Raw genomic sequence first — 27,874 nt, forward strand, 5'->3', positions numbered from 1 at the left:
CAATTTAATGATAGCCTATCAAAAATAAAAATACTTAAGAATCTGTAGGAACCACATCAAGAGAACTACTCAATACTTTAAGAACAACGTTAAGGACAATGTTCAAAACCATTACACCAGTACACATACACCCACAACCTGCACCTGCCTAAACGATAACGCTAAGGGCAGAGCTCTCCCGCCCTGAGCAGGCCTGATCTACTCCACAGACGCTGAAGAACCTTGGACTCTTACCCTTACTGCAGCCTCATGATCCCAGCACCCCTCTCTCTCTCTCTTTTTTTTTTCCCTGGCACTCATTGCTCCATTGTTAAGACAGAGGAGTGCACTGCTCCCTCTGATTCCCGTGACTATAACAGCAGCTGGACATGGCCCGCTGCTGCTAAACCTTCCATAAATCTACTGAGCCTCCGGTCCATCAAGCTCTGACTGTACAGTATAAATGAACAGCTTATGTAAAAGAAGTCCAATGATATAAGTGATACCAAACAATACATTTCTTCCTGAAAAGGTCAACATTTTTTTTATAAATGTTGTATATTTTTACAGATGAAAGTTATACAATGCAATGCCAACATTTTATTACTTGCATCTCCATAAATATAACAAATTAATAATACTCTGATAAAGATTCAGGGTACATTTCAATATGACTAATAACTGTATTTACCTTTGAGGCAGTGAGAAAACTACTTCACTATGACCTAACTGTCACATGCCCTCTTCCCAGGCCCTAAAAATGGCTGATTGGGGTTATTTGCAGATCTGCTCAAGGGGGAGGTGTGGGAAACTCCTCCTAATGTCAGAATCAGGTGGAGGCTCTTTAATGACACCAGCATGAGCAGCAGTTAGCAATAGAGAGCTGGCACATGCAGCGTCAAGGGAAGGAAAAGCGACTGATTGACCATGTGACAGGAACCAGAGAGCATGACATTTGTCCCCCATTTACCTCAGGAGGAAGTGACCTGCCACCTCTTATGCACCCACACAAGAAGTTGCTTTGAGTGTGGGTCATCTTAACTAACTTCTTTGACAGAGAAACTGGTACTGATGATCTGTGTGAATGGGAAGGCTTTTGATGTTTGCAGAACCAGTTTGTAGATACTATATACAAAAAGCTGCTTTGTTGATTTTGGATGTTAAGCATGATTCTGCATGTCTTGGAATATATTATACATTTTAAAGAATTAAAAATAATTCAATTTAATTTCAATTCAATTTAAACTAGTTTAAAAAAAATTAAAACAGCACAAATTTAATTCCTTATTAAATTTGAAGAATTGAGTTGACAAAAATCCAAATATCATCAGTTGGCAATTGTTGGCTAAAGCCACAGTTCGCAAAATGAGGCAAAACCTAGCTAGTTTTCACCATCTTTCTAATGACTAGTATATCCATTTCTTAGCTCTGGAGCGACTGTAAAGTATATGCCCTGAATATGCTACAAAAGTGCCCATCTGTATTGCAGCAATGAATTTGTTGATACATTTTAGAGGCCGAATCACAGTTCCATTTGTGGGAGGTCACAGTGGCCCCCTGCTCTCTGTATGTGTGTCTGATGATGTGTGCAATTAAACCACTGTCAGTGCTGACAGCCTATGACAGAGTCTGTCACTATGAGTTGGATATGGAGGTTTTAGGGAACAGGAAAATACAGAAGTGTGCTTTAGACGGTCCATCTGGTCCTTCTCCAACATCACACAGAGTGCTGGCCGAAACTGGGGCTCCATTAAGGAAGCTGAACTGGGAAACCCAATACTAATGATTCAGGAAGAGAGGGCCTTATGAGGGGCTTGAGGCCAGCATGCACAATTATACTCAAATAAATGATAAACATAGAGGAAAAAGTTGAGAAAGGACAAATTGCACTCTTTGACTCAACACACATATTTTGCTATTTGGTTTACTGAGGCACTACTCTGTGTATTTACCATTCATTTACCCTGAGCAGGGCTTTTCTATTTAGTCACTACTATACTACTACTAATTACATCTCTACTAGGACTTACGTTTTCTGGAAAAAGGTGTTTGCCCTGTTCTTGCAGACTCAGTACTGTAGATGACTTGTCCTTAAACTACATTGAAGGTTACAGTTGGTATGCCAAAGCTGTGCCTGTGACCAGCTGAAGGACAGAAGTGTGCAGTGAATGCTTTGTTCTTCTGTTTTGGCAAAGGTCAGTAAATGTTGTAAATTTATGGGACAGTTGATAGCTACTTGCATGAAGAGTCATTACTTACAACATACTCAGGTTGTCCAGCTGCCACTGTAACATTTCACAAAGCTGATTTAATGCTTTGAATAGAAGGCCTTAGGTCTGCCCATGCACATTCTTCGCCTCTATTTAAAATCACTGTAAGAAGAGTGTCGCCTACACAGCTACAAAAAGGGTTTAAATGTTAACGCTAAGCCTGCAAATTAATAATACTCTGATAAAGACTCAGGGTACATTTCAATATGACTAATGACTGTATTTACATTTGAGGCAGTGAGAAAACTACTTCATCAAATCATGCTAACTGATCCATATGTGCTTTTAACTAACTGAAAGTTTCCTTAAATACAGTGTGGATATAAAGATAGCATCCACATTAGCCCAGAACTTGCAGACAGCCCTTGGGCCATTTTGGAAGCCACTGCTTCTTGCATACTCTTTATCTGAGAGAAATCTTCCACGGCAAAACACACCATACCACCCATCCAGTTTTCTAAAAGTCTATTTCCAAAGTTACAACGGCTTTATTCCTGAAAGAGGATACAATTTTATAGTGACAAATACAGGACTTATCTATATAATCCTTTCGGTAATAAGGACAATAACTGGTGATTTTATTTTGGGGAGACTAATAACATAGCATGATCCGTGACAGCTGAAACAGCAGCATCACTGACAATGATATGATATGAGTTTCATCAAGTTGTTATCAGGCCCATGCTGCTCTCACTCCAGCGACGTTACAGCTTAATCACAGGGAGACACTGAGTTTTCCACCATTTTATTACTGGCTTTTGAGTTTAGTATAAAGAAAAGCACTGCTATAGTCTAAAAATATATTTCTGTCTACACAATTATGAACTGAGACCTTACTTTACTACATTAGTGATAGACATGGAGTGTAATCTTTTGATTTGGGAAATGCACTCTGTACTCTCTCTGGCCAAACTACAGTTGGTTCAGGTTTATCAGTCCCACACTATCCCCATATCGGTGGTTTGCAAACTTCCTAGTCACAGGGTCATTTGTCAGTATTAGCATGGATCATGTCAAGACCCAGTCACAGACATAAGGTTAGGGCACAGCAGTTGAGTAAATAGTGACCATGATCATCCTGCCGTATCCATTTTCATGCTTAAGACTTGGTACGACTACGCTTACCTAAAGATAAACATTCATAACAGCGAGACACAGAAAGGAGCGTAGCAGCAGCCAGACACTCAGGTATCAGAACCCCTCCTGGAAGGAAATGGTTTTCATTTACACTCACATTTTAGGTAGTAGGCCTACCTGTCATCAGAGCTTTAACATTCAAGCAATATTTTCAGGAATTCATAAGCATGAAGATGAACTCAAGATCTGTTAAACTCAATGCAGCTTTTAAACTGCTCATTCTTTCTCTTCATGACTGAGAACCTGAAACCTGGTGATGCTAAGCCATTGGCTAGTAGATTATTAGTGATTTTCATCCTGGTCTAAGTCCTGACAGAGCGACTGACCCCTCATTTCATCTCTGCCATCACTCTGAACTGGTTTCTGTGGCCACTGATATCTGTGTTATGTGAGGACTGGGGGACTCTGCTGTTATTTTAGTGCATCACTATCAATCAAGCTCTTGAATATCAAAGGTTGACTTGATCCTTGTTGCTTGCCTGAGTAATATGAAGCCAGGTTAATGTGAATCCCGCCTTTTTTGAGTCAACTGGGAAAACACAGACCTTAATTAGATCAGACCAAGCACTTATATATAGCAAGAAATAAAAAAGAAACACTCAGAATGCACAATGATTAATTTGCACATATAAAGCCTTGGTGCTTTAACCACAGTGATATTTTGTTTTTAACAGCCCTGTACTTATGTGAGGTTTGATGAAATATTCAATGATGCTGGGGATTTAGCCATGTGCATCCACTTTAAAAAGCCTGCTTCCACAGCTCACTACAGACCCCTAACTATGAAGATGCATCAAAAACCTGTGCCGAAGAAATAAGGGCTTGGACCGCATCATATGGAAACAGACCCCTGGGACCTATTTATAACGTGTCCTGTATCTCCGAAGGTAACTTTTCTTTCACACCTTCCTTCCAAGTGTTAAAAGAGTCCTGCGTAAAAATGGAATAGCCATATGTAGCAGGCTGGCAGTGTAAATGGTGTTTTCATCAGGTCCTGCTGCATTTTGCCCTCCTGTGTCTAGCCGCTCAGGGCCAAGGGCAACCTTGCTGTTGACAGTTAATAGGATCTTTGGCTTTTTTGTTTTGAGCTAGACTGACTCAGATTGATGTCCTGGAGAAAGTCACTGGTTAATTAGAGAGAAGGCTGTGTAATGTCATGGTTCTCCTCATGCCCAGGGGACAACTGAGAATGAGGGGTCTAAAGTTGAGGGAAAGGGTGAGGGGTGTAGTTTTCTGGGTTTGCTTCTTTAGGTCTTATTAGCAGATTAAGGACATGCCCAGTATAAAACTAGCACAACCACTTAATGCAGAATTGTTTCACTTTTTAAAAGATCCTCAATTCATTATATTGCTTTGTATATGCCAGAGTTTCAGAAGCAATGATACAAAAAAATGTTTCAAGGGATAACTGATGGTAATGTGTTTTATCAGTATATATATTTTATTATTACACGTATTAACATAGAACAAAAAAAAGTTTGACTTAGCATCTACAGCAATGGTGTACAACTAATCCTAATTTGGTTTTGCTTTTTTTAAAAAATGTAATTCCTTAAACTTTCAGGACATATCGAAGGCCAGACTCACATTCCTCACCCCTCAGAACTACATACAGTAATTTCCCCAATTGTTTTATTTAATAACATGCTTTAAATAAGTAAATGAATAATAAAGTAACAACAAGCATTAATACAGTAAGAGGACATGTCAATTGCAAATGGACATAAAATTTTCTTTTTAAGAATGCTAACTATCTGTTCTAATTTATAGCCCCGTAACGGCATCAGAGGTAAAGATCAGGCAAACGTACATAATTTATTGCAGACACCTATAAGTTACACAACAGCAATTGATGATCCAGAGTGCTAATATTTGACATTGGATATTTCACTTCAAATAAGTGTAAAATCATAAGCAGTGAGTTACAGTAGCCCACATTCTGTAGCCCTCTTGGCATTTTCTCACTTGTATCTGGACATGTGGTTGAAGAATCCATATGAAGAAGAGCAGAGCACTAGGCACAGAGCAGAATCTATGAAGAAGGCTGGCTCTTCCTGGTGGGAGATCCAAGCCAGCGGTCCAGCTCTTGGCTGCGGCCTCCTGGTAACAGAACCTGTGCGCAGTTGGACAACACAGCGTGATAATTGGGGAATTACAGCTGTTAGTCACACAAAATACATTGCAGTTGTGGGTCAGGGACCTGGAGGTCGAGACACAGGAAGCAAAAGTGTAATTTAGGGGCAAAGAGTGCCAGTTTCAGCTCTTTCACCCCCCAAAAGTCCACCTGTTCAGTAGACCTGTAATAGGCAAAGTCTAACATGGTCAATATATAATTAATGATTATTAATTTTCTCTAGTTATGACACATGATTTCTTGCATTATTTACAGTGAATTAGGGGACATACTGTATTATGTACTGTATAGTATTAAGCAAGCTTTGTGTCAGGCATTTTAGTTCTCGTGTCACAAATGGTGTCTTATAATCCCAGCACAAACCTTCATAGTTATGCGGTTTGAGAAGAATTTATATTAAGCTACAATGACCATTTATGGTATTCAAATGAATATCTGTAAAATTATTAAAGGGAAAATCTCTGAACACATCCAAATTATTAGTTTCATGCCTGGCTTCATGTGTCACACCACCCTTTTGTTGATTATTTTCCTATAACCACATGTCCAGTGTTTTATTCCTTACCTATAATCATTAGTATATCATAGTTACTGTATGTGGTGTTATTAAAAAACAATACAGGTAAATATAATCAATCAGAACTGAACAGCTAAACATCATAATGCAGACTTTAAAATGTATGGAACAAAACAAGATGGCGATGCTCTTATAGGGAAATAATCATAATAGGGTGTGATGTGGCAGGATGTGAATTAGTGTTACTACCACAGAGTTGATTATTTTCCAATAACAGCACATCCTGAAGTGTTTTATTACTCATATACCACAGCAATTTTATACAGGTTACCATTTTTAATTCAAAGAACGACATGTCATGATTTATCTGTTTATACTTCCATTTATCTTCCGAATATCATTAAAACAAGTTTGCCCCTGTTACTTACATTCATATGCATTATAGCAGCTCATAAGCAGTCATTCCCTCACCAGGCTCTCTTTTTCTCTCTCTCTTATGAAGTTAAAATGTCCAAAAAATGCAGCTTGTTATGTTACTGAGAAACCACAAAAAGCCCTCCGTCCTAAAAACTTTCCCGTGTCAGAAAACTTAAAGTTATAGTGTTACTGCTGACTGTTAAAAGACACTGGAGACCCCTTCCAAAAATGCCAAACAAACCTCTCACCATATCAGCAGTTACAGTATGAATGGTTTTATTCTATTTTTGTGGTCTGTCCACCATGCAAGTTCTTACTATAGAAACTATAACATATTATAACAAGCACATTAATAAAAAAAAAAGTGGCAGAACTACTGTTGCAGCCATGTTGTTACGAAAAATTAATCAACACCTTCTGACCAATCAGAATAGAGAATTCAGAAGCGCTGTGGTATAAATGAAAATATACTGAATACGTAACACAACAAAGCTGACCTATTGCAGATTTCATCTTTACTTCTGTGCCATAGTAAATCTGGACTGCATTACTTATGTTGTACCCAGTATGTGTTTTGCAGATGGTCAGTCAGTGCTCAGGCCACCTGCTTGCTTTTCCTGTTTCAGGATAACCTGCCCAGGAAGGTCACTGTGCCTTCCAGTGAGAAACAATGTACAATACACTCCAGGTCAAGGGTGAAGAGGAGAGGCGTACACATGTAGGTGATCACTGAATATAATAACAATACTAAACAGACTGATCAATTGCCTAGATATTTTCTTGATAATATGCAATATTTACCATGCTGCCTGTGTTGACAGCATACTTTTAGCATGAATTACACCATGTCAACCAAGAACAACAACACTACAGTGGGAGAAACCCCCTAGATCATCTGGAAAGCACATCTAACTCCACCCTATTGAACACCACCACCAGCCCCCCAACCCACTCGACCTCTCCTCGTACCCCCTGTAGAGCCTGGGTAGAGTGGGGACAGTCCAGTGTGATTAACACCCAGGCGGGAACAACATGTCAGTACATGTCTGCTCTGAGCCAGCCTTACACCGCTCTCACACACTGATCTACGGTCAGCTCTCCAGCCCAGATCCTAAAAACTCACCATAAGAAATATTGTAAAGCTGTTCTTAGATCAGCACTAAGGGAACAATGTATCTCTGCTGCCTCCATTCAGCTGTTTTGGGATTGGGAAGGCCTTAGGACATAAACTCCCACGGGGAATACTCTTCTAAGCTACTGAGGGTACACTAATCAGGGTCACAGATTTGTTTAGAGAGAGCTCAATGTGGTAGACTACTTCAGTTGTGCTGAAAGCAGCATTCACCATTAGGGCAATTGTTGAGACCAAGATTTTAAAAGAATAACCTTAGACACAATGTATATGTATAAATGTGGGAACTAAAAAAAATGAATGAAATTTTGATTGTATTTTTATGTTACAGTTACAGAGGAGACTTAATGCCGATAGTGAAAATTACAAATTGACAAAGACTAAGCAATTTTAAGAAGGTAATCTGTATTTAATTTCATCTTTTATTAATGTCACAATCACAAAAGTGAATTTTCAGCAGATGTGAACCTATCCTCATCAATAGTATCGTTACTATACCAAATAAATAAAACAAGTATCTATGTACTTAATATGTACTAACTGCATTTTTCTGAGTACTATACATTTATGCTTTTGCTGCCAAGAATAGTAACAAAATTACGTCAATGACCTGTATTACCAGCTCATCGAGATTTTCAAAGATAAAATTCACAAACATTTTTATATTTTGTATCAACAATTAGAAAAAAAGACGAAAACTAACCCACAATTTCCAGCATTACATTTGTGTTTTTATGCAATCACACTGTTTGAGCGTATATAGAATAATGAGTGGAGTTTGGCTAATGGAATTCCTGAACACTTTTATGGAAAACAATATCCAACTGATGACATGGATGATTAGGATGAATAATTGAGTGGGTGTAACTTGATACCTTGGACTACTGACCATTATTTTGACTAATATTTGTTAAAAATGAATAATTGGTGTTGGGAGTACCTTTGCTAAAGAGACCATAGTGGTATGTGTTAAACGTGAAGTCAAAACAATAAGCAGATAACAAAAAAAGGCTGGAGCCAGAAAGTCGTCTTGGTGAAACGAATTCTAGCAGCTCGTTATTATAAATAAGTTATTATAAACATTATATATGTTGTTTGTTAATAAAAGTTTGCTAATCATGTTTACATCAATGGCAATACTTAGAAGCAAAAAAAAAAAAACTTTTAGTTTAATATAATTTACCCCATATTGTAGTAGCTATATTTAAACTAGTGTAAACAATAAAAATAATCTTCCTATGGTTCCTGATCTTCTCAAGTATGTGCATTTTGGCATTTGATTGTGCCTAACATGGGAATTCTTGAAAATTAGATATAGCAGAAAATCCACAATGCAAAATGCTCTTTGAATGTTCTCTGAATATTCTTCAAAGAAAGCCACAGAGAAAAGTGTATCCAGTACAGGCACAAGTTTTTTTCTTCTCATGGTCCAACATCTGGATATTTTATCCAATTTTTATATGGTTCTTAGGACAGAGCAAAGCATGCCCCACTGCCCAGACCAACCAATTTACAACCCTGTCTGCCACATTGACTAAATACACCTGGATACAGTGCAATTATTCACACTTGCTCTGATTCCCGCAGTGGAAAGGCCAAGGCCACAATTCCACGCTCTTTAGAAGCACAGAACCTGCAGAGATATGCAGTGATTTTTATAAAATCTGATACCAGCTACAGTTTAGCCAGCCAGCCAGATCAGTTCAGAGCTGTAAAGTCCACTGAGATTAATCTGTGAGAATGAGCTAATTCTTTGTATTAAGTAGCTAGTATTTCACTTTTGGTATTTTGCAGTGATTAAAGTTTCGTCAGTTTGCAATATAATGAAGCTGAAACACAATCATTTGGATGATTCCCATTCATCTGTAGAATAAAATAAAATAATAAATAAAATAAAATTTTTGAATTTTTTAGAAATCAGTGTGGAGGAAGTTTTCTTCCCTCTAACCATAACAAATTCTGGTCTTAGTATGGACAGTGATAACATGTCAAAATGGAAAACTGAATACTCTTGTAAAACAAAATGGCTCTTGAATGTTATTTGAATGGTTAAGTGTTCTAGCTTTCTACAATGGACTATACTTGGAACTATCAGAGTTCTCCCAGAGTGACTAATTATTTATAAACAGAACTTAAGGGTTCTCTCAGTGATAATTTTTTATAGAATTATAAACAGAACCTAAAGGATCTCCCATACTGATAAGCTGTTTTAGAATTACAAACAGAATTTAAGGGTTCTCTCACAGTCACTAGCTTTTTTAGAATTCTAAATAGAACCTAAGGGTTCTCTGAGAATGATAAGCTTTTAGGATTGTGTATAGGCCCTCTAACGGTTTCATGAAGAAAGTTTTATGGTTCTAGATTTAACCCGTAGTAATAGAATGTAATTTTCTTACTAGAAGCGTCCAGTGTTTTCTGGTGCATGTGCTTTATTATTGGACAATTTAAGCATTTTCACCTTCAGCACAGATAAAAGACGACCAGCAACCTACAGCTGCCTGTGTTTGGAGGACATGAGGCAGGAGAGGGCAGTGATGATCCCACATGCTAATGCACCATATGAATGCAGCATGGACTATGGGATTGGGCAGGGCATTGACAGCCCTAATTATTGCAATGGGAGATGTCATTAGCAAAGTACCATGCAAATCTGTGCTTCATTAAATACAAGGAATTTATTATTATTAAAAGGTCATGTAGAAAATATTTGTCTTGGTTCTGTCTTTAAGTCAGTGTGACTACTAATACTGTTACATGCCCAGCCATTGATTTATCCCTGTAACTGATTTGTGTTTTAGGGTCCTAGAGCTAAACACGAATCGTAGGATAAGTAGAAACAATGGGCTGAGGGTCAGGGTGGGGGTTTGCACACCTTCTCACTATCGCTCATCATTCGGGCCTGATCACCTCTAGGGCTCACACTCCTCTCTCTCTTAGCACATCACGCTCCTATTTTCCAAGTTCAATGCCAGCAGTTTGGACCTCCCACCCTGGGGCTGGCACAGCGCCTGAGTTAAGTGCAGGACAGGCAGGGTGGCGCCTGTGCTTTAATGTTTCACAAGGCTGTGGGAGTTGGGATTACTTGGTATGGTTTTTTTAAAGGCCGTGGCGCGGGAAGCAATTTTTGTGTGGGTTTTAAGCCCAGTATAGCAGTATACTTGTTTTAAGGTCCAACACTTGGGAATAGATCCAGACCTGGAACAAGAGCTATACCCGCACCTGGCATGGGCATGAAATGACCAATAAAAACAGAGGAACCTAAAATGTTTCTCAGTGCTGTAAGACATCCGATCTAATTGAAGGCATTGGAGTATGTTTACATATTTGAAAAGATTCTGAAATGATAATAAAAAAACTTGATGAGAGAAAGAGAATGTTTTGAAGCTTGGGACTGCTGGGAAGCTGCTGTGATGAGATACTTTGCATGGCATTTTATGCGAAATGGAGAGAGCATGAGACAAGCCAAATGGTGGTGTCATAGGAAACAGAGTGGTCCTGCCAAAGAACCCAATATGCTTCACGGCCAAAGCCTAAAGCCCCTTACACAAACCCTCCTTCTACGGTTGCATGTTCTCCAGCTCTCCAACACAACATGCTAATAACATCATTTCCAATCCACTCTTTTCCCCCTTTCTAGATAATTTTGTTTTGAAAAAACAAAGGTTCCAATTTCTTCTCTCAGAGCCCCAAAGGTGCTTCTAGAGTTCAGGGGTTTTACTTTAATGTAGCAGGGTGGATGGAGGACTTTAAAATGCCTATTTGACCGAAGCCAGTTGGAAAAACTTGGCAGAGAGCAGAGGTGCTGATAGGACATGTGCCATAACGCCATGCACGCATACCAAAACTTTCAATAATGGCAACTCTGACATGAAGGCAAGTATGACAGGATGCTGTAGTTCAAATTTAGCCGGATGAACCAGATGCACCAGACATGAAGGAGGTCAAATTTCCATATGTGCTCCATGTTTCTTCAGTAGCACATTTGTGGGGAACAGAATAATGTAGCTGAACAATGATGTGGAGTCATGTGTATGACATAAGACATTTGGACATCCATTACATATAAGAATATTATTTTAAATAAATCAAATAAATATCATGCCATGTGATACAGTCTGCATAGACAGACTCATAAACTCTCACCATTATCCAATTCTCAATGTATAAAAAAAAGACTCTTATGGGTTGCAGCTATTTCATATCAAAACTTTTCTTCTCACTATGGTCACCATGGTCAAGGTCTCAGCGCATGCTCTTGTGTAACTCTATCCGGCAGTGTTACAGGGCTCCTGGCACCTCCCATTAGGAGCAGAACTGCATCACCCTGGCTATAAACACCAAGGTAAGCACTTAAGTGTCCACAGACAGCACATTCCAGCACCTTCGTCACAGCTATGCTTCACATTAGCATTATGATATTTGGGTAGTAACTCAGTCAAATGGACACAGAAAGGGCAAGAGGAGGAACCTGAGGAATTAAGTGGTAAAACGGAGGTGATTTAGGAGACACAAAGCTGTGACTGTTAACTGTGCGAGTTCTCAGTTTACAACTAAATGCACAAGAAAGAATATTACATATGACTTCTACAACATTAAACCTTACAGAAATCATTCAGTGTTTAATCAAACATAATAAAATATTAATTATAGAGGAGTCAATACACAATTCTGCTTTAACAAACAAACAAACAAACAAACAAACCAAATGTAATATAATGTAGGCTATTGTCAGCCTACTGATTTGGAGCTCAATATTAACTAATGGCATGAATCTGATAGGACTAAATCACTAGGTTTTACAATACTTCACCCTGGCTGGGGGTCTTTGGAGAGGCAGGGGGTTGTTGGGTCTTTTGTGTGGCAGCAACACCTCAATATAGCACTTAAATCCTGCCTGTTGACAGGCAGAGAATAAAGGCATGTGGCACCGTCACTAATTACCTTAAATGAGTATAATTAGCAAGCAACGCCTTCTGTTTTTACACCAGGACCTGATAGCCTTTAGCTTTAATGTGGTAATTCTCTAAATTGTTTTGGTAATGAGCATATTTCAAGAAGTGACAGAAGGCTACTGAATTCAGGATGCACAGTTTTCTATTCACATAAAATGAAAATATCTTCTACACCAGAGATATTCAACTAAAATTCATGTTTCATAATATTCATATTGTACGGCCCAGGTAAGCAAAGATGACAGAATGGAGACAACAGATACCATTTAATGAATAACCATTAATGATTAGTTCATGGTTATGAATAAGCCAGTTTGAAATGGTTACATTTTGTTTTGTAGTGGAGCTTCATGTTCCCACTTTTGACTGGAGTCATGCACTCTGTACAGATGAGATATGTCTATGAATTTGACACAGGGAGAATAAATACATAATTCTTTGCCCATTTGTCTTTCATTCAACATTCTGTTTTCATCATGACTTTTTTTTTTAACAATCAAGTCACTAATAAGACCAGAGAGGGTAAACAAAATAAAAATCTTTAAAGTTCTGTGAAAACTCTTGCTTTTCTGGCTTAATGTCTATAGCCTTGTAGGTAGTCTCTGAGCTGCTGAGCTGCCTTTAGTTAAAGAATTTACATAAATACATGTGACTTAATCAACTGCAAAAGAGAATCTGCTACAGAAGCCAAGCTGGCTCGTATTTAGAAAACTAGAGTCACTGAACAACATTGTTTTCATATATTTCAGCTCTGTTACAGTATTTTCTCAAGTGTTCATGTCGGTCACCTGAAATACAGTGGGCATATGGAGTACAGTCCACAAGCTTATGACCCCTGGGCTATACTATATTTGTTTAAAAAAAAAAAAAAAAAAAAAAAAAACAGACAGGGTTACTCCTTGGCATTATTACACGAATGGTGTTTATCTATTTGACTTATTCCACAGTATTTCCTGATAATAACTCCCCCTTTCTGGTTCTCAAAGGTGTGACAGCTTGATGACAGGCTTGCAGCATTGGTGATAGAGCACATTCCTTACACTTCACATTCACTAAGGATACACTACATTTGGGCCACCATGCACCTCAAACGTTGACCATTTGCATGTGACAAAAATGTAGCGAAAAGGACCACCAAGACAAAAGCCACAAAGCAGGGGAGGTTTCAGGACGCAAGATACACTAATGCAGAGACCCCCTCCTAAATCTCAGCTAAATTTGGGAGAAGTCGGTTTGTCTTCTGCTTGGTTTTCACACCTGCCTCCCCCATCACCATAACAGTGCCAAACTCTGGGCAAGTGTTGTAACGTCCTGTTGTCACACGGCTGTGTCTGTGTGTGTCCTCCTGGAACTCCTGCCCCAGGATGCGAGCCAACACAGAGAGATCAAAGCCACAAGACTAAGATAACGTTGTTGAGCTGTGATCCTTCCCCAGGCACTAAAGCATCAGCGATGCTCCGACAAGGGCCACCACGGCTGGGGACTGCCAAACAAAATCATAAAAATCAGAGAGTTTTAAATTATTTTGTTCGAGTATATAGAGCAATAGTAGTGTCTAAAACTGTCACGAGGTCACTAGCTAAGGATACATAAATGCAGAGTTAAAATCCTTGAAATGGTCTATTGCAGAGGCAAAATAGGACAAAAGTAACAGATCCTGGAGAACTGGAGAACTACTCAGTCACAATACTGACTCTCTCTTAAGCGGTTAGGCAGCTCTAACTAAGTGATGGACACCCCAGCAGCTGCAGTGCCTCTGTCCAGCATGTAGATAATGTAGGTATAATTGGTAAAAATGTGTGGTAATATATTGCTCCATTTGGGGTTCACTGACGGAGCTGATGCAAAGAGTGTTGGAGGTCTTTGGGACTGATGAGAGTCAAACAGACCACACAGAGAGCACCCCCCAAATCACACACATACACACACGCATACACGTACACATTTACAAATGCACATGGATAGGCACTTTGCCTGACCTTGTACCTAACCTGTAGTGTAATCTGAGTCTCATTAGTATTTTTTCACATTTATTTTAAAAGATTAAATGGAGGCCTGTTTTTTTCTGAATAATCACAGAGGCTTGCACTGATGCCTACAGAGAAGCTATAGTGTTATATTATTTCTGGATATTAAGCTATTACATGGTTTTTCGCAGACATAATCATTTAAGACTATCAACACTAATGTGTGGACTAGAAAATGTTTATAGTTGATGTTACATTTCATAACTAATTAAAAAATTCCGGGGACATGTTAATGTGACACACACACAGTGACTTGAGACTGGGTGGGCTGGGGTAAAGGTGTGCCTTAATGACTGCTCCTGTTGTTTTAAAGAGCTCTTCTTCAAAGTGTTTATGGGGGAAGCCAGGCCATGGCACCCAATTTCTCTCTCTCCCTCTCTCTCTCTCTATCTCTCACACAATCACACGCACACACATACGCGCACACAGACGCATGTACACAGACGCACGCACGCACAAGCACATACAAACACATGCACACGCACAAGCACACACACAAATACACACAGGCACACTCATGTGATCACTGTCAAGCCTGCCACTATGGACACAGCAGAAGACCCCCACCACATCCTCATATGAGTCTCAGTCCACCTCGGCAGCCTCCTGCTGCCCAGACCCTCACTCTTAAGCAGGATTCAGTTTCAGGCCTGTATCTCATAGAATTACACTGCCCTTTTAAATTGCTCCTAGATGCCACTTCACCCCATCTCATTCCACTCAGAGACACATCCTGACCATCTGAAAATCACAGATCCAAACACAGACACTTTATACACCAGCTAATCTTCACATACTCACCTGTCATCTAAGGTGCCAAATTTCTTTTAATACCTGCAAGGACTGTTGCCATAAGCCACTTCTGTAACCATATCATGATTTAACTGCTTTGGTGTTATACAATATCAATAATATATAAATTATTTTAGAGGTTCATAGCCCCACTGGTGACATCCCTACTTAAAAAAAAGTAATGCGTGGCCACTACTTATTAACATGTGGGAGCAATATCCTAATGCATGGCCACGGCTTAGTAAAGCATGGGGAAGAGATCATTAAGTCGAAGGAATGAGATCATTAAGTCATGGCCACTACTTATTATTATGAGGGAACGAGAAAATTAAGTGTGGCAACATATTAATAAGGTGTGGTCATTGTGTTGTGTCCACCAACCAGTGTGCGAGTATATACGTGGTTTTACGGAAACTACTACGTGCTTGTGGAAAAGCTGCAGCATGCCTGTTTTAGTTAAGATGTAGACACTCTAGAAGCTTACACTCAAAATTTATTATAAATTACTGTATGTAACATCTTTTTACAAGAATAGAATGTTCATTTTCCACAAGTGTTTTCAATTAAAATAACATTTTTTTGGAAATATTGTATAACAAAACAATAAACATCTCAGTTCTTTAATTTACAGTAACTAGATAAAATAGATGATGCAGCAATGGTAGGATCTCTAACCTATCATTATTATATATGAATTCATATTGAGAACTTATTGAAACTTATCTTTTAATCAGTCTCAAAACTGAAAACTTGTCTTCATGAAAAACTTTTCCTTGCATAATTTTCAGAATTGTCACAGTGAACTGACTTCATAGTAAAGAACAATAGAGTAGAGCTCTTACCATTACTACATCATCAATTTTATCTAATTATATAAACTGTCCATTGTTACTAAATCATGGCCACGCATTAGTTTTGTAAGGAGGGATATCAGCGGGGCTCTGTATTTGATTTCAAGAATGAAAATAGTTGAACCTATCCTTCTGTACTACTTTTGCATGGTTCTACTAAAGTGAGCTCCCAATACAAATTGAAACTTAATTGAAAACAAGAACATGGTGAGGCTTGATACTCATTCATAGCCTAAGATTTGACACATTGTGAAATCAGTTTGGGTAGTTTGGGTTTGGGTAGTTCATACCGGTACTGCTAGACATGAGAAGTGCGGTAGAAAGATCTAGAAAGTCTGTCGTCACACAGACTGTAAAGAAATCTAAGCTGACTTTCGCATGGTGCCAGGATCATTGCTACTCCTGACAGAGAGGAGAGCAACCTGAAACCCAAGCTGGTGTGCTGGCCAGCCATACCACAGCACCACATCCCAAGCATTCACACCAGCCCTGGCCTACTCATTGCTGCACTCCCCTGCTGTGTAGCTTCAGGCACGTGGCATGACACACATTTTATACAACATCAGGGTGCTGGAACCACCTGATCACTTTCACAGCCAACCTGACGTAGCACTTCAAGTACGTACTATCACATACACAGCATATGGACTGGTTGTAGGCAAAAAGCAAGCTGCAGGGCTAGTATTTATTGCACTAAAATGAACAAATCCTACATTGGTGGCCCAGTGGCTAAGGCTCTGAACTTGAAATCTGACGGTTGTCAGCTCTTAACCATCACCTACTTATTTGGTGGCTCAGTGGTTAGGGCTTGGGACTACCGATCAGAAGGTTGAGAATTTGAATCTTGGTACTACCAAGCTGCCAATCTTGGCCCCTTAGTGAGGCCCATAACCCTGAACTGCTCAGCTCAGATTGCAGTCCATTTGGATAAAAAGCATCAGCCAAATGAATAAATGCAAATATAATTCTCTGAATTCATCAAACCTATGACTATGTTCTGTTCTGTAGAAACTTTGAGGCTTTTTTTTAATTACAACCTTCACAGCTGAATATTGTAGCAAAATGCAGACTTGTAAAAACACACCTAAACGGACCTTTGATGTACAAAAACTGCAGGTTGTTGATATCAAATTTTTTTAATTCGATTTTTTTATTAGATATTAGATTTCAGGGATTTCACTGAAATGTTTCTAGAGGAACTGACACTGCACAGAAAACAAACATGACTGGTTCCTCAGCAACTCTAAAAAAGATTCTGTAGCTTCATCCTTACCAACCTCATTGCCACCAACATCAACAACAACAATTGTGATTTAGTATTCTTTAATTCATGTTTCATAAGAGGTATTATAACGGTATGTTACACATACTCAAAAGCAGCATGTTATATTTATCTCTTTAATGAGGTCTAGCATTCCAGGGGGTTTCTTTTTAATCACACTGCCTAGGGCAAATGTGCTCTGGCCAGAGTACACACACACGCACACACGCGCACACACACACACACACACACACACACACACACAGAATACCCCTACACACATGCTGGGTGTCAACAAGGCGTAACACATCTCATTCACAGCACTTTAACAACAACTTTACCAGAACTACAAAAGCCAGATAAATAGTTTGAAGGGCAAACTCCAAATCCTCTTATACAACAGTAAAGAATCCCATAACACAGTCAGTCCAGTGCAGATAATTCTAGCAAAGGTGTCAGGTACTGCCTATGAGGTTCGACAGAGGGATCAACTTTCCAGCTTTTTGTGCTATGATCTCTTATTGTATTTTCCTTTGCTCGTCTCATTACCCAGTTTGGGCAGCAATTAGCAGGCCGACGGATTGTGCTAAGTTGTGCCAGTGACGTTAGTGCACATTGCTAACAGACAGCTGCTGGTCCTGGTAAAAGCAAAGGCCCATTGATGTATTTACCAGCTGTGCTTGTAAGCCCTGGGCGGCCTCTCGTGCTCTGTCATGGGCCCGACCCTGACTCGATATGTAGTATCTTTTCATATAGTGCATGATTTGTAGCAATTTTATTTAACAGATTTCTGCCAGCTTGACAAAGAAATATAAACAACTGTGCATCCACAATTTACTTTTATTATAAGTTCTCATCATATTGTCATCTGTACCCTCAGTTATAAGGTACAAAAGACAGCATATAGGGTCATATTAAAATATAATCCCTCATTCTCAAATTGAAAGTGTGCCAGTTTCTTTCTTTCTAACACTTTTCAATGATTAAGCCTAATCATTAAAAAGCATTAGAAAAGAAGTTGTTTTTTTTTAAGAGAATCAACACCACACAAATTTAATATGACACAAAATTCAATATAATTTTAGATTAAAATTTCAACTAGACCATGAAAAAGCTACTGTTCCTACTTTCCACCATCACTGAGCACGGGGTGGGAGTGGGGGTGGGGGGAGGGGGTTTTGGCCTCTGCTTACGCATGAGCTAAATTTTGTTTTCCGACTCTCACAGCGAGAGGTGGTATTAAAATAGAAAAGGCCACATTCTGACACCGGTGTACTGAGAATTTACACACTCAAACACTCGCTGATGCCTGCAATCAACGTTGGCAAAAATAGTGCTACAAATGAAATAATAACCCCAAGAAGACAGGCTACAAATTACAGTCACATTCTTTCAAAAGGTTAAACTGTGAATGTGAGTGAACTATGAGAGAAAATTAATCTGAATTTGTCTTAATCAATGTACTACAGTATCAGTGACTTTCAGGCATAACTCCTTCACTGTAGTTAATGAATAATTCATGGTAGTTACTGAATAAATTGCTTTAATACGAATAACTGGATAATAAACAGTAAATTTAAAGGGTTAATTATCTATCTATCTATCATGGCTGCATAGCACTGGAAATTATGCAGCCACAATTAGAAATACCATCATGGTTATTAGGCAATACAAATGCTAGACAAACAATCCAAAAAAAAAGAGAAAAAAAAATCATTTAGCCCATTTTCTATGCCCAAACAGAAGCTGGCTAAATCTATTCAAACCCAATGGCAGCATCTTCTTATTGGACAAAAACTATACCCCGTGGAGAGAAACAGCAATGCCTCTCTGTCTAACCCGGGTATGTTTGGATAGCATTAAGAGGAGGGATGTCTAGCCGCTATGAGTCATACCAGATTATCAATAAGTAAAGACAATCCTGTGACTCCTTTAGCCAGGTCAGACATGGTGAGCAGAGGCCTCTGCAGTGCAAGCCTTCAGAGCAGAGGTTAGGCAAGTTAAACAACTCCTCTGACTGACTCTTGAACAACATAAACATAAATCTGGGTTCGGACCAGTAATCCCTACACCACTGCAGCGCTCATGTCCTTTTCATTATTGTCCAGAGCATAATTGTAATGTAAGCTTGAGTCCAGGATGCTCCAGCACAGAGCTGGGCTTGTAGTCATAATGGTGCGTCAAGGAGGGTCGCCATCATTACAGCCCAAAGCAGGTGTGAAGAAAGGGACCCATGCCAGTACTCATAGCCACAGTAAAGCAGCGAGTACATTGGACTGAGTTGGTTTTTTTTTTGGTTGTTGAGCCAATTAGCTCACTAATGCCTAAACTCAAATCCTCCATACGGCCCTGTCAGGAATCTGGCTCTGTATGCTCATTCTTAAATTAGTCCAAGTGGTGGGATGATGGGATATGTAGAAAAATAATCAGAAAATACATTTTATACTTTCATATTACCTATTTTATACTGCATATAATCCATTTTATAATGTCTGTCTTAATGTGACTTGAAAAGGAACACTGAACTGTAGCCTACGAAAAGAAATATAGCAAGATTTTATGTCAGTTCTGTGATTTTGCAATTTTGAGCCCTACACTTTTGATAAGGTCAAAGCAGCAACTTTTCCAATTTATATTTTGCTGTAAAACTTCTCACATATGGTCAGGGGTATGTAAATAACACATTGATGATGTTAACTCATAAAAAAAACACCTTAGAACCTTGTAATGCCAAGGTTTCAATTTGTCTTACTGTTTTACTTAAAAGAAGGCATTAATTCAAGCATAACATGTATCATGATATACTGTCCATGAATTTCAGTTGTCTCAGATCTTCCCCTCTACTTCTTCATATATGGCATAATTTTGAAAATAGTCCAAAAAGTGCAAGCATGAAACAATCTACAGTGCAAAAAAAAAAAAAACACCCCCAAAATGACTGGTTAAAAATGCTGGAAATCTTTAGACAGCTGCACACAGAGACACACTTCTCCAGCTCAGCCAAAGACAAAACATGGACAAAAGGCAGGTGGTGGTCTATAGGGAGGTCTATGGCAAGCTCCCTAAAGGTTTGACAAACTTTGTCACTCTGTTCTTCAGGAAAAACACAATTGTGCATACCACAAGACAGACAAACACACACACGCACACACAAACACAGACACATGCGCGCACACACACACACACACACACTTCTTGCTGTGCATAACAGTGCTTGTGCAACAAACTCTTTGTGTGAAATGTGATCTCAGGTATTCTAAGTCCAATTATCAATGTTTTAACTCTGAGATTCAGAGAACAAGCCATCAAAGCTGTGTCCCTGCATTGGGTGTGCAATTTGTTACACTTACATAAATCTGGACAAGGTGATTATAAACGTGTTTAAAGGAGCAGAGGTCAAGTCAGGAGTGCAGGTCTTGGTGACCCAAGGCTGACCATAAGCTGGGTGTTCTCCTTTCTTCCCTCCTGACCCAACGGGCCCCCGGGGGCTGGCCAGTCCCTCATGTCCATCATCCAGTCCAGGGAGAGCAAGGAAACATGGGCCATGTCTGAAACAAGAGAGGGATCTACTGGGGGAAACGGTCAGGAGACTTAGGGCAAGTGTTACAGAAGTATATTATCTTAAGTATCATGAGTGAAGAGGGCCAGTGCTTTATCACTTACTGTATTTCAAATCAGTGTGTGTCCAAGCATTGGGAGAATGCAAATTTTCTGGTGAAATGTGAGGCCTGACAATTCATGGTTACAAAGAGTCAGGGTTATAACAGCCAATCTTTAATATTTGGCACTAATTAGGTTAATTCTCAGAGACAGAACAGTCTAAAACCTTCCACTTTTTCCCACCTATATGACCAATGTTCTGTTTACTTTTTTCCCCCGATGAAGTCCTTCGTTGTGTTGGCAGTGTGTTCTGGGTCATTGTCGTGCTGCATGATGAAGTTCCTCTTAATTAGAGTGGATGCATTTCTCCGTACATTGGCAGACAGAATGTTTCTGTAGACTTCTGAATTCATTCTGCTCCTACCATCATGAGTTACACCATCAATAAAGAATAGTGAGCCTGTTCCAGAAGCAGCCGTAGAAGCCCAAGCCATGACACTACCTCCACCCTGCTTGACCGATGAGCTTATATGTTTTGGATCATGAGCAGATCATTTCTTTCTCCACACTTTGGCCTTTCCATCCCTTTGGTAGAGGTTGATCTTGGTTTGTGGCTCATCTCTGTATTTCTTTGCGAATTCCAAACTAACCTTCATATTCTTACTGCTGATGAGTGGTTTGCATCTTGTGGTATGGCCACTCTATTTCCACTTTTCTTTGAACAGTGGATTGTGATACCTTCATCCACGCCCTGTGGAGGTTGTTGATCAATGTTTCTGTCAGCAACTGTTGTTGTTTTCCTTGGCCAACCTTGTTCAGTGTCTGGTTGTTAGTACACCAGTGGTTTCTTGCTTTTTGAGGACATTCCAAATTGTTGTACTGGCTATGCCCAGTGTTTGTGCACTGGCTCTGATCGATTTTCCCTCTTTTCTCAGCTTCAAAATGGCTTGCTTTTCTCCTATAGACATCTCTCTGGTCATCATTTTGGTTTATCAATATAACAACAAATGCAGTCTTCACAAGTGAAACTCAGGGCTCAAGCCAAGCATACATATTCAGAGCTATTAATTGTTTAAACAATCAATCTTACACTGCACACCTGGGCAACAAGAGACACCTGTCAGTCACATGTCCCTATATTTTTGATCACTTAAAAAATGGGTGGGTTCAAATAAGAGGTGCCATGTTTTAAGTTGCTTAACACAACTAGATGTATATATCAGGAAATTAAAGCTGAATTTCTGATCTCTCATCTCATATTCATCTTTTGGTCTCACACCCAAATGTCTTCAGTGTACAGCAAAAACAAAAGAAATGGCCTTGCCGTTCCAAAATTTTCAGAGGGGACTGTACAAGGGCACAGGTGGACCCAAACCATATACAATTTCATATGTTCTCTTTGGCTAGTTTTCTTGAAGGGTGACATATCCTTGTCTTGTATACCCACTGTCTCCCTTTGTAACTTTCGCCAATCTCTTGCATATCCTTTAAGCAGCACTGTTTATGCTCTTAGTAAAAATACTTGCCCCCAATTCTTCCTGATGTAATTTGGCCTGATTGCTTGGCCAACCTTTTTGATTATGTCTATAGACTGAGAGAGTCATGGTAGAACTTTTAAACTATTTTTCTCTTGTTTGCCTTGGGTTCTAGGTTGTTGTCTTGTTTCAGTATTTATTTATTTATTTATTTATTTTTGAAGTTACATAGTAAAATTAAGATACATGTGGGTGATTCCATGAATTTGGTGCTACTTAGTCCTTGCAGCAAATTAAATTTTACTGTATAATTTAATTCATGCATTTAATCATTAAAAAACATGTTAATCCATCTCAGGCAACAATATCTCATTTTCTTTGCAAACAAAGGTTGCATTTTGGGCTTTAATTAGTAACAGGGTTGAAAGTAACAGGGATGATTACACAATTACACAATTACACAAAGTCTGATTGACTAGATTGACATCCATGCTAATGGCATGAAGAGATTAAGGACATTCTACTTAAAATATATTTTTAATCAATCATTTATTTTCAGTCTATAATGTGGGTAACAGGGTTGTATTTTCAAAGTGACCTCATCAGTCAAATATCACACTATGATTGAAAATGAAGCAAAAAATGAGAGCATGTACTTCTCTTCTTCCCAGGATCTTCAGAAGATCATCTACATATGATGCAACTTCCTGTTGAACACGTGACCTTTATCAGTAGAATGTGTTTAGGTAGCAGGGCAGAGTGAATGTTGTGGAACACAAATTGTACATGTTTCATAATCTAGAAAAGATTCTTCATGGAAAAGGATGTTTCAAGCACAAGGTGTTAAATGGTGTCACACATTAGTGCAAAGACTATATGATTCTGAAGTATTTAATGATTATATTTTAAGGTAAAGTGTAGCTATATTGGACTGGGAAAGGCAAAATGCTGTAACACTGTATTAACGTTGAAGTTATCGATCTAAAACATGCATATAGGTTTCGTGAAGGACACTTTAAAAAGTTTAAAATGTCTTTTAGCTTTACATACATATTTGTAAATGTAATATCAGTGAGACACAAATAATGGCACCCTAATTGTGGAATTACCTATTTACTCATGAGGAAATCAGTCAATGTCAACGTTTGGAATTGTTGGATATCAAGTTCAACTAGTATATAGAATTTATTTATTGACTGATTGATTGATTTTTTGAAAACACGAATTAAACGGGACTAGTGATTTTTTTTTTTTCCTCCTTCTGACTCTTTTTCACCAGCGTCTCATTCGCTTACGTGTGTCGGATGAACTTGCAGATGACCTGGAAGCGATTCACTGAGTCGAGTGGGGTGCAGATAGCGCGGACATTTTTAACTTTATTTCTGCACTTTAATTTGCTGTAGGAGATAAAACAAGCGCTTTATAAAGGCATGTGAGAGACTCAGAAAGCGCGTGTAGTTGTTCAGAAACAGCGGCGTCGTCGAAAGAGGAACCGTTTGCTCTCTGTAGCTTTGCAGCTCCAATATGTCGGAACCAGCAGGGAAGAGATTAAAAACTAATGTACCCATGTGTAAAGCACACCGCGTACTGGAGAGCAGTAACGCGAAGCAAAATCTACCCAGCGTTGTTGAGGAAGGTTTATGTGGAGTTTCAACTTCAGTGATGGAGTTTGCCTACCGACTCGAGGCGCTGGTAAGAGTTCATCCAATAGCTACAGAGTAAACAAAACTACAGCATTGCGCAACAGAAATCCGAGTCCTGCCTGATACTGTACAGAGACATAGTTCCGCTGTAGTGCGTGTTTCATAAAAGTGTGTTTTGATCTGTTCCTCATGTGAATTCTGGAGATTATAATCCTAAAGGACTATAATCCTAGACCTTTTAACAGGTTAGATTACATGGAAAAGCACACCATGTGAGTAAAGATCCATATGTAGAAGTACACCACATTCAAAGGCTTGAGGGTTCAGTTCCATGTTTTTACTGTGAGGTCAAGTTTTTAATAAATAAAAAAAAAAACACCTTTGTCTCTCTAAAGCATGCGTTCTCAAACTTTTTGCAGCCAAGAACTCCTTTAGTCTACCTGTTTTTTAAAAAAAGACCCCTATTATTAATGTGTACAATAATATGTTGCCTATTTATTAGAGTCATAAATCTTTTTACTTCTGAGCTTTTTACTAACAGAACACATTATGATCAAATTCAGGGGTGTCCAGTCTTATCCGGAAAGGGTTGGTGTGGTGCAGGTTTTCATTCCAACCAATCAGAAGCCACCCCTGAGTCTACTGAGAACAAGATCAGCTGATTAAACAGGTGGAATCAGGTATAGCTCCTGCTTGATTGGAATGAAAACCTGCACCCACACTGGCCCTTTGTGGATTTGTTATTGAGTTCTGATGATAAAGAACTCAATGATAAAAATATTATTTAATATTTTTATTATTTATTTATTTATTTATTATTATATGAGAGATTTTTCTCACAGACCTCTAGGCTATGCTTCATGGACCCCATTTTGAGATCCACTGGTCTAAAGCACTCTAACTGCTTAAGCAGAAATGAGTTGTGTACCCAAACAGAAGGTGTGGCAGTCACAGAAAAACATGCCCTTTCTCCTATGGAGAGTGCACTATCTGACAGATCTAAGAAAGAAAAACTGCTGTATATCACCGAGCATGTAAACAAACCTATACAGTACAATTAACTTAAGAAAGCATGCTGCATAATGCTACAGTATATAAGAGCCACATAATCATTGATAATTAGCTTTACAAACGTGCCTGTGGTTTGAAAAGCACTTGCAATCAAAAGTAGTAGCACAACTAAAACACAACCTGAAGTCTTATCCACAAACAGACATTAGGGCAGGACATTTTGATATGGTTTAATGAGTTTCCGTTTTTCTAATTTTGGACAACAAAGAAATTAAGCCTTCAACCGACATAACATGGTCTATATCCCTTATCTTTATTACTCATGAATCCATTATAATATGCATTGTTATTCATTATTGTTGTACACTGCATTGTACACATATATTGAGATCAATCTGCCTGAACATTTGTGATTTAGTATATAACTATTAAAATGTAGATCAAAGAAAACCTTAGCATACAGTCTAATCAACCTATTAAGTGATATTATAAAGCTGTTAATTTGAGCAGAGTTTAAAAAAGGTTTTATAAGATTAGGTTTTATAAAAGAGTTCTAAATTTTCTGCTTTTCAGAATAAGCGAGGAAAGACAAATGATGCACATCCTGAAAGTAACCATGCAGTGTTCTGTAAAGTAATTAGGAATAAAATAATCAATATCAATTCATGCAAAATTACTTGCAATTAAATTCTGACATAATGCATATCAGAAATGATAGCTTAGTGGGGTTAGGACCTTGCTCAGAGACCAAGCACTGGCAATGTTGGGATTTGAACTCATAACCATTTAATGACTAGAATAGAACAGTCCAAACCACCACTCTACTCACTTTTAGAATGTGCTGTCCTTTCTGGGTCTTTGAGATGATGACTGTAATTTGTGCATGTTGTGTTTTTTAGGCTAAGATCTTTGAGCAGGATGATCTGCCCTTGTCCCGTGTGGCTGCTTTCTTCCATCAGGAGTCTATGAGGGAGCAGGCACAGGCCGAGGCCATGCTACAGTACCTGTCTGAGCGTGGGGGACACTACTGCAACAAAGTTATTCAGGTAACATTGTCATATCTCCAGCAGTTGACTTAAGACCTGTTCTGCATTGCATTATAGTATTGCCCACTTGCCCTTCTAAAATAATAGAGGTACAGTTTGATATGCCTCTGGCTCAAGTTTTAGGAAAGAGAATTTTTCATAGATATCTTGTGCTATTTTAGTGCCTGCAGTTATTGCCAAAACGATATCCTCATCATATTACTCGAGGCATCCATGTCTCCCTATATACCTTTAAAAATCTCATTTTTTTTTTTAGAGGGGCTCTTGGCAGGCAAGGGCAGTGGTTTGGGGGGAAGGGGTCAGAGAGAGAGAGAGAGGGCTAAAACCCCTATGGGCTTTGCGGGGATCTCTCCTCTAATGCCTGTCAGGGTATACGTTTCCCCTGAGTTCCGGAAAATTGGGGAGATTAATGTGAAAGCGGAAGGACAGTGCATTAATTGTAGTTCCAGATGTACACTGTGGCACTGGTTCTGCTGCCACTTTAGCCTGGGACTTCTTTTTTCCCCTTTTTTTGTTCAACCTCCTCCTCCTCCCTAGTTTTATGACTCATGTAAAATTGATCCGGAGTGAGGCTGGTAAGGGTCCATCAGCAGCAATTTGGAACACCTTGTTATCCGCTGATGCATGGAGACTAAGGCATGTGCATGTTTAAATGCGGCGGAGTGAATCCTTTAATTGTAAAAATCATAGACTTGCTGAAAACTAGTTCTGTCTAAGTTATAGTGCTCTTGCAGGAATTTCTAAAATTGTTTTCACTGTGTCTTTAAAATAGTTATATTACTTTGGTTTCAGTTTTTGCATTTTTAGTTGAAAATAGCATGAGCTTCTTTCATACAGATTGTAGCATGAATATTATTTATGCACACTTATTTTACTGTAGATTCAGATTGATGAAACCGGTGGGTGGCAATCAGTTTCCATGTAATTTAACTGTAAAAAACTGTGTTTGTGTGTGTGTGTATGTGTGCACGCATGTGCACGTGTGTGTGCGTCTTTGCGCGCACATGCGCACTTGCAGAGACCAGGCACTGAGCAGGTGTGTGCGCTGCTCCCTGCTCTAGAGCTCATGCTGAGCCAGTGGAAGGAGGAGATGGCCATCATGGTGGAACTGTGTCAGCTAGCACGTGAGCATGAGGACCCTCACACCACCAGTGTGATCAAAAGCCACTTCCTCAGTCCACTTGTCCCAAAGATCAAGCTTATGGGTGACTTGTTGACCAACGCTCGGAAAGTAGGATGCACCACTGATGGCACTGGAGGATTCGGAGAATATCTCATTGACCAGCTTTACAAGGAACTGAGCAGTGCTTGAAATTTCTGCTAATAAAGCCTCCTACTGATGCAATAAAAACCTGACCAGCAGTATATAGAGTGGAAATGGCCTCTCTTATAGCTTGGGGCGTTGTTAGAACAGTAATGTGACTTCATTAAAAAACAAGTTCTTGTGTTAAAACCAAGCCATTCTATTTTCTATAACAAAACTTGATATTATATTAGTAAGTCACTGATGATGTAAGAGTTATGTGAAGTTAATGCTCTTGCTCTATGTTACCAAGGCTTTTTTGATATGTACCCTATCATGTACGTTATCTTTAAATACACTTATATTAAATGGTTACCCTATTTGTTA

The 27,874-nt window shown here is 39.0% G+C and overlaps 1 protein-coding gene and 2 long non-coding RNA genes across 4 annotated transcripts; 2 read left to right on the forward strand and 1 right to left on the reverse strand.

Annotated features, from left to right (window-relative positions):
- Window positions 1-4,136: 4,136 nt before the first annotated feature.
- Window positions 4,137-8,704, forward strand: LOC117597924 (uncharacterized). Its single transcript, XR_004578665.2, has 3 exons — window positions 4,137-4,273; window positions 7,081-7,172; window positions 7,276-8,704. It is a non-coding gene; the product is annotated as an uncharacterized LOC117597924 (long non-coding RNA).
- Window positions 4,268-26,187, reverse strand: LOC117597923 (uncharacterized). 2 transcript variants are annotated; one of them, XR_008302340.1, is made up of 3 exons: window positions 26,028-26,187; window positions 20,820-21,017; window positions 4,268-5,499 (listed from the first exon to the last, which is right to left on the reverse strand). It is a non-coding gene; the product is annotated as an uncharacterized LOC117597923 (long non-coding RNA). The 2 variants fall into 2 exon arrangements; XR_004578663.2 differs by lacking the exon at window positions 26,028-26,187 and adding an exon at window positions 23,840-23,974.
- zgc:172145 (Ferritin light chain, oocyte isoform-like) lies at window positions 23,873-27,874 on the forward strand. Its single transcript, XM_026918818.3, has 3 exons — window positions 23,873-24,236; window positions 26,098-26,244; window positions 27,263-27,874. Exons 1-3 carry the CDS (start codon window positions 24,069-24,071, stop codon window positions 27,554-27,556), a joined length of 609 nt encoding a protein of 202 aa, XP_026774619.3. The 5' UTR covers window positions 23,873-24,068; the 3' UTR covers window positions 27,557-27,874.

The sequence above is a fragment of the Pangasianodon hypophthalmus genome, chromosome 9, assembly GCF_027358585.1.
Source record: "Pangasianodon hypophthalmus isolate fPanHyp1 chromosome 9, fPanHyp1.pri, whole genome shotgun sequence".
In the NCBI taxonomy this organism is placed as follows: Eukaryota; Metazoa; Chordata; class Actinopteri; order Siluriformes; family Pangasiidae; genus Pangasianodon; species Pangasianodon hypophthalmus.

Coding starts and splice junctions, on each gene's coding strand:
- zgc:172145 (XM_026918818.3), top strand. CDS start 24,069: ATGTCGGAACCAGCAGGGAAGAGATTAAAAACTAATGTACCCATGTGT. Junction 24,237..26,097: donor CCTACCGACTCGAGGCGCTG/GTAAGAGTTCAT, acceptor TGTGTTTTTTAG/GCTAAGATCTTTGAGCAGGA. Junction 26,245..27,262: donor ACTGCAACAAAGTTATTCAG/GTAACATTGTCA, acceptor GCGCACTTGCAG/AGACCAGGCACTGAGCAGGT.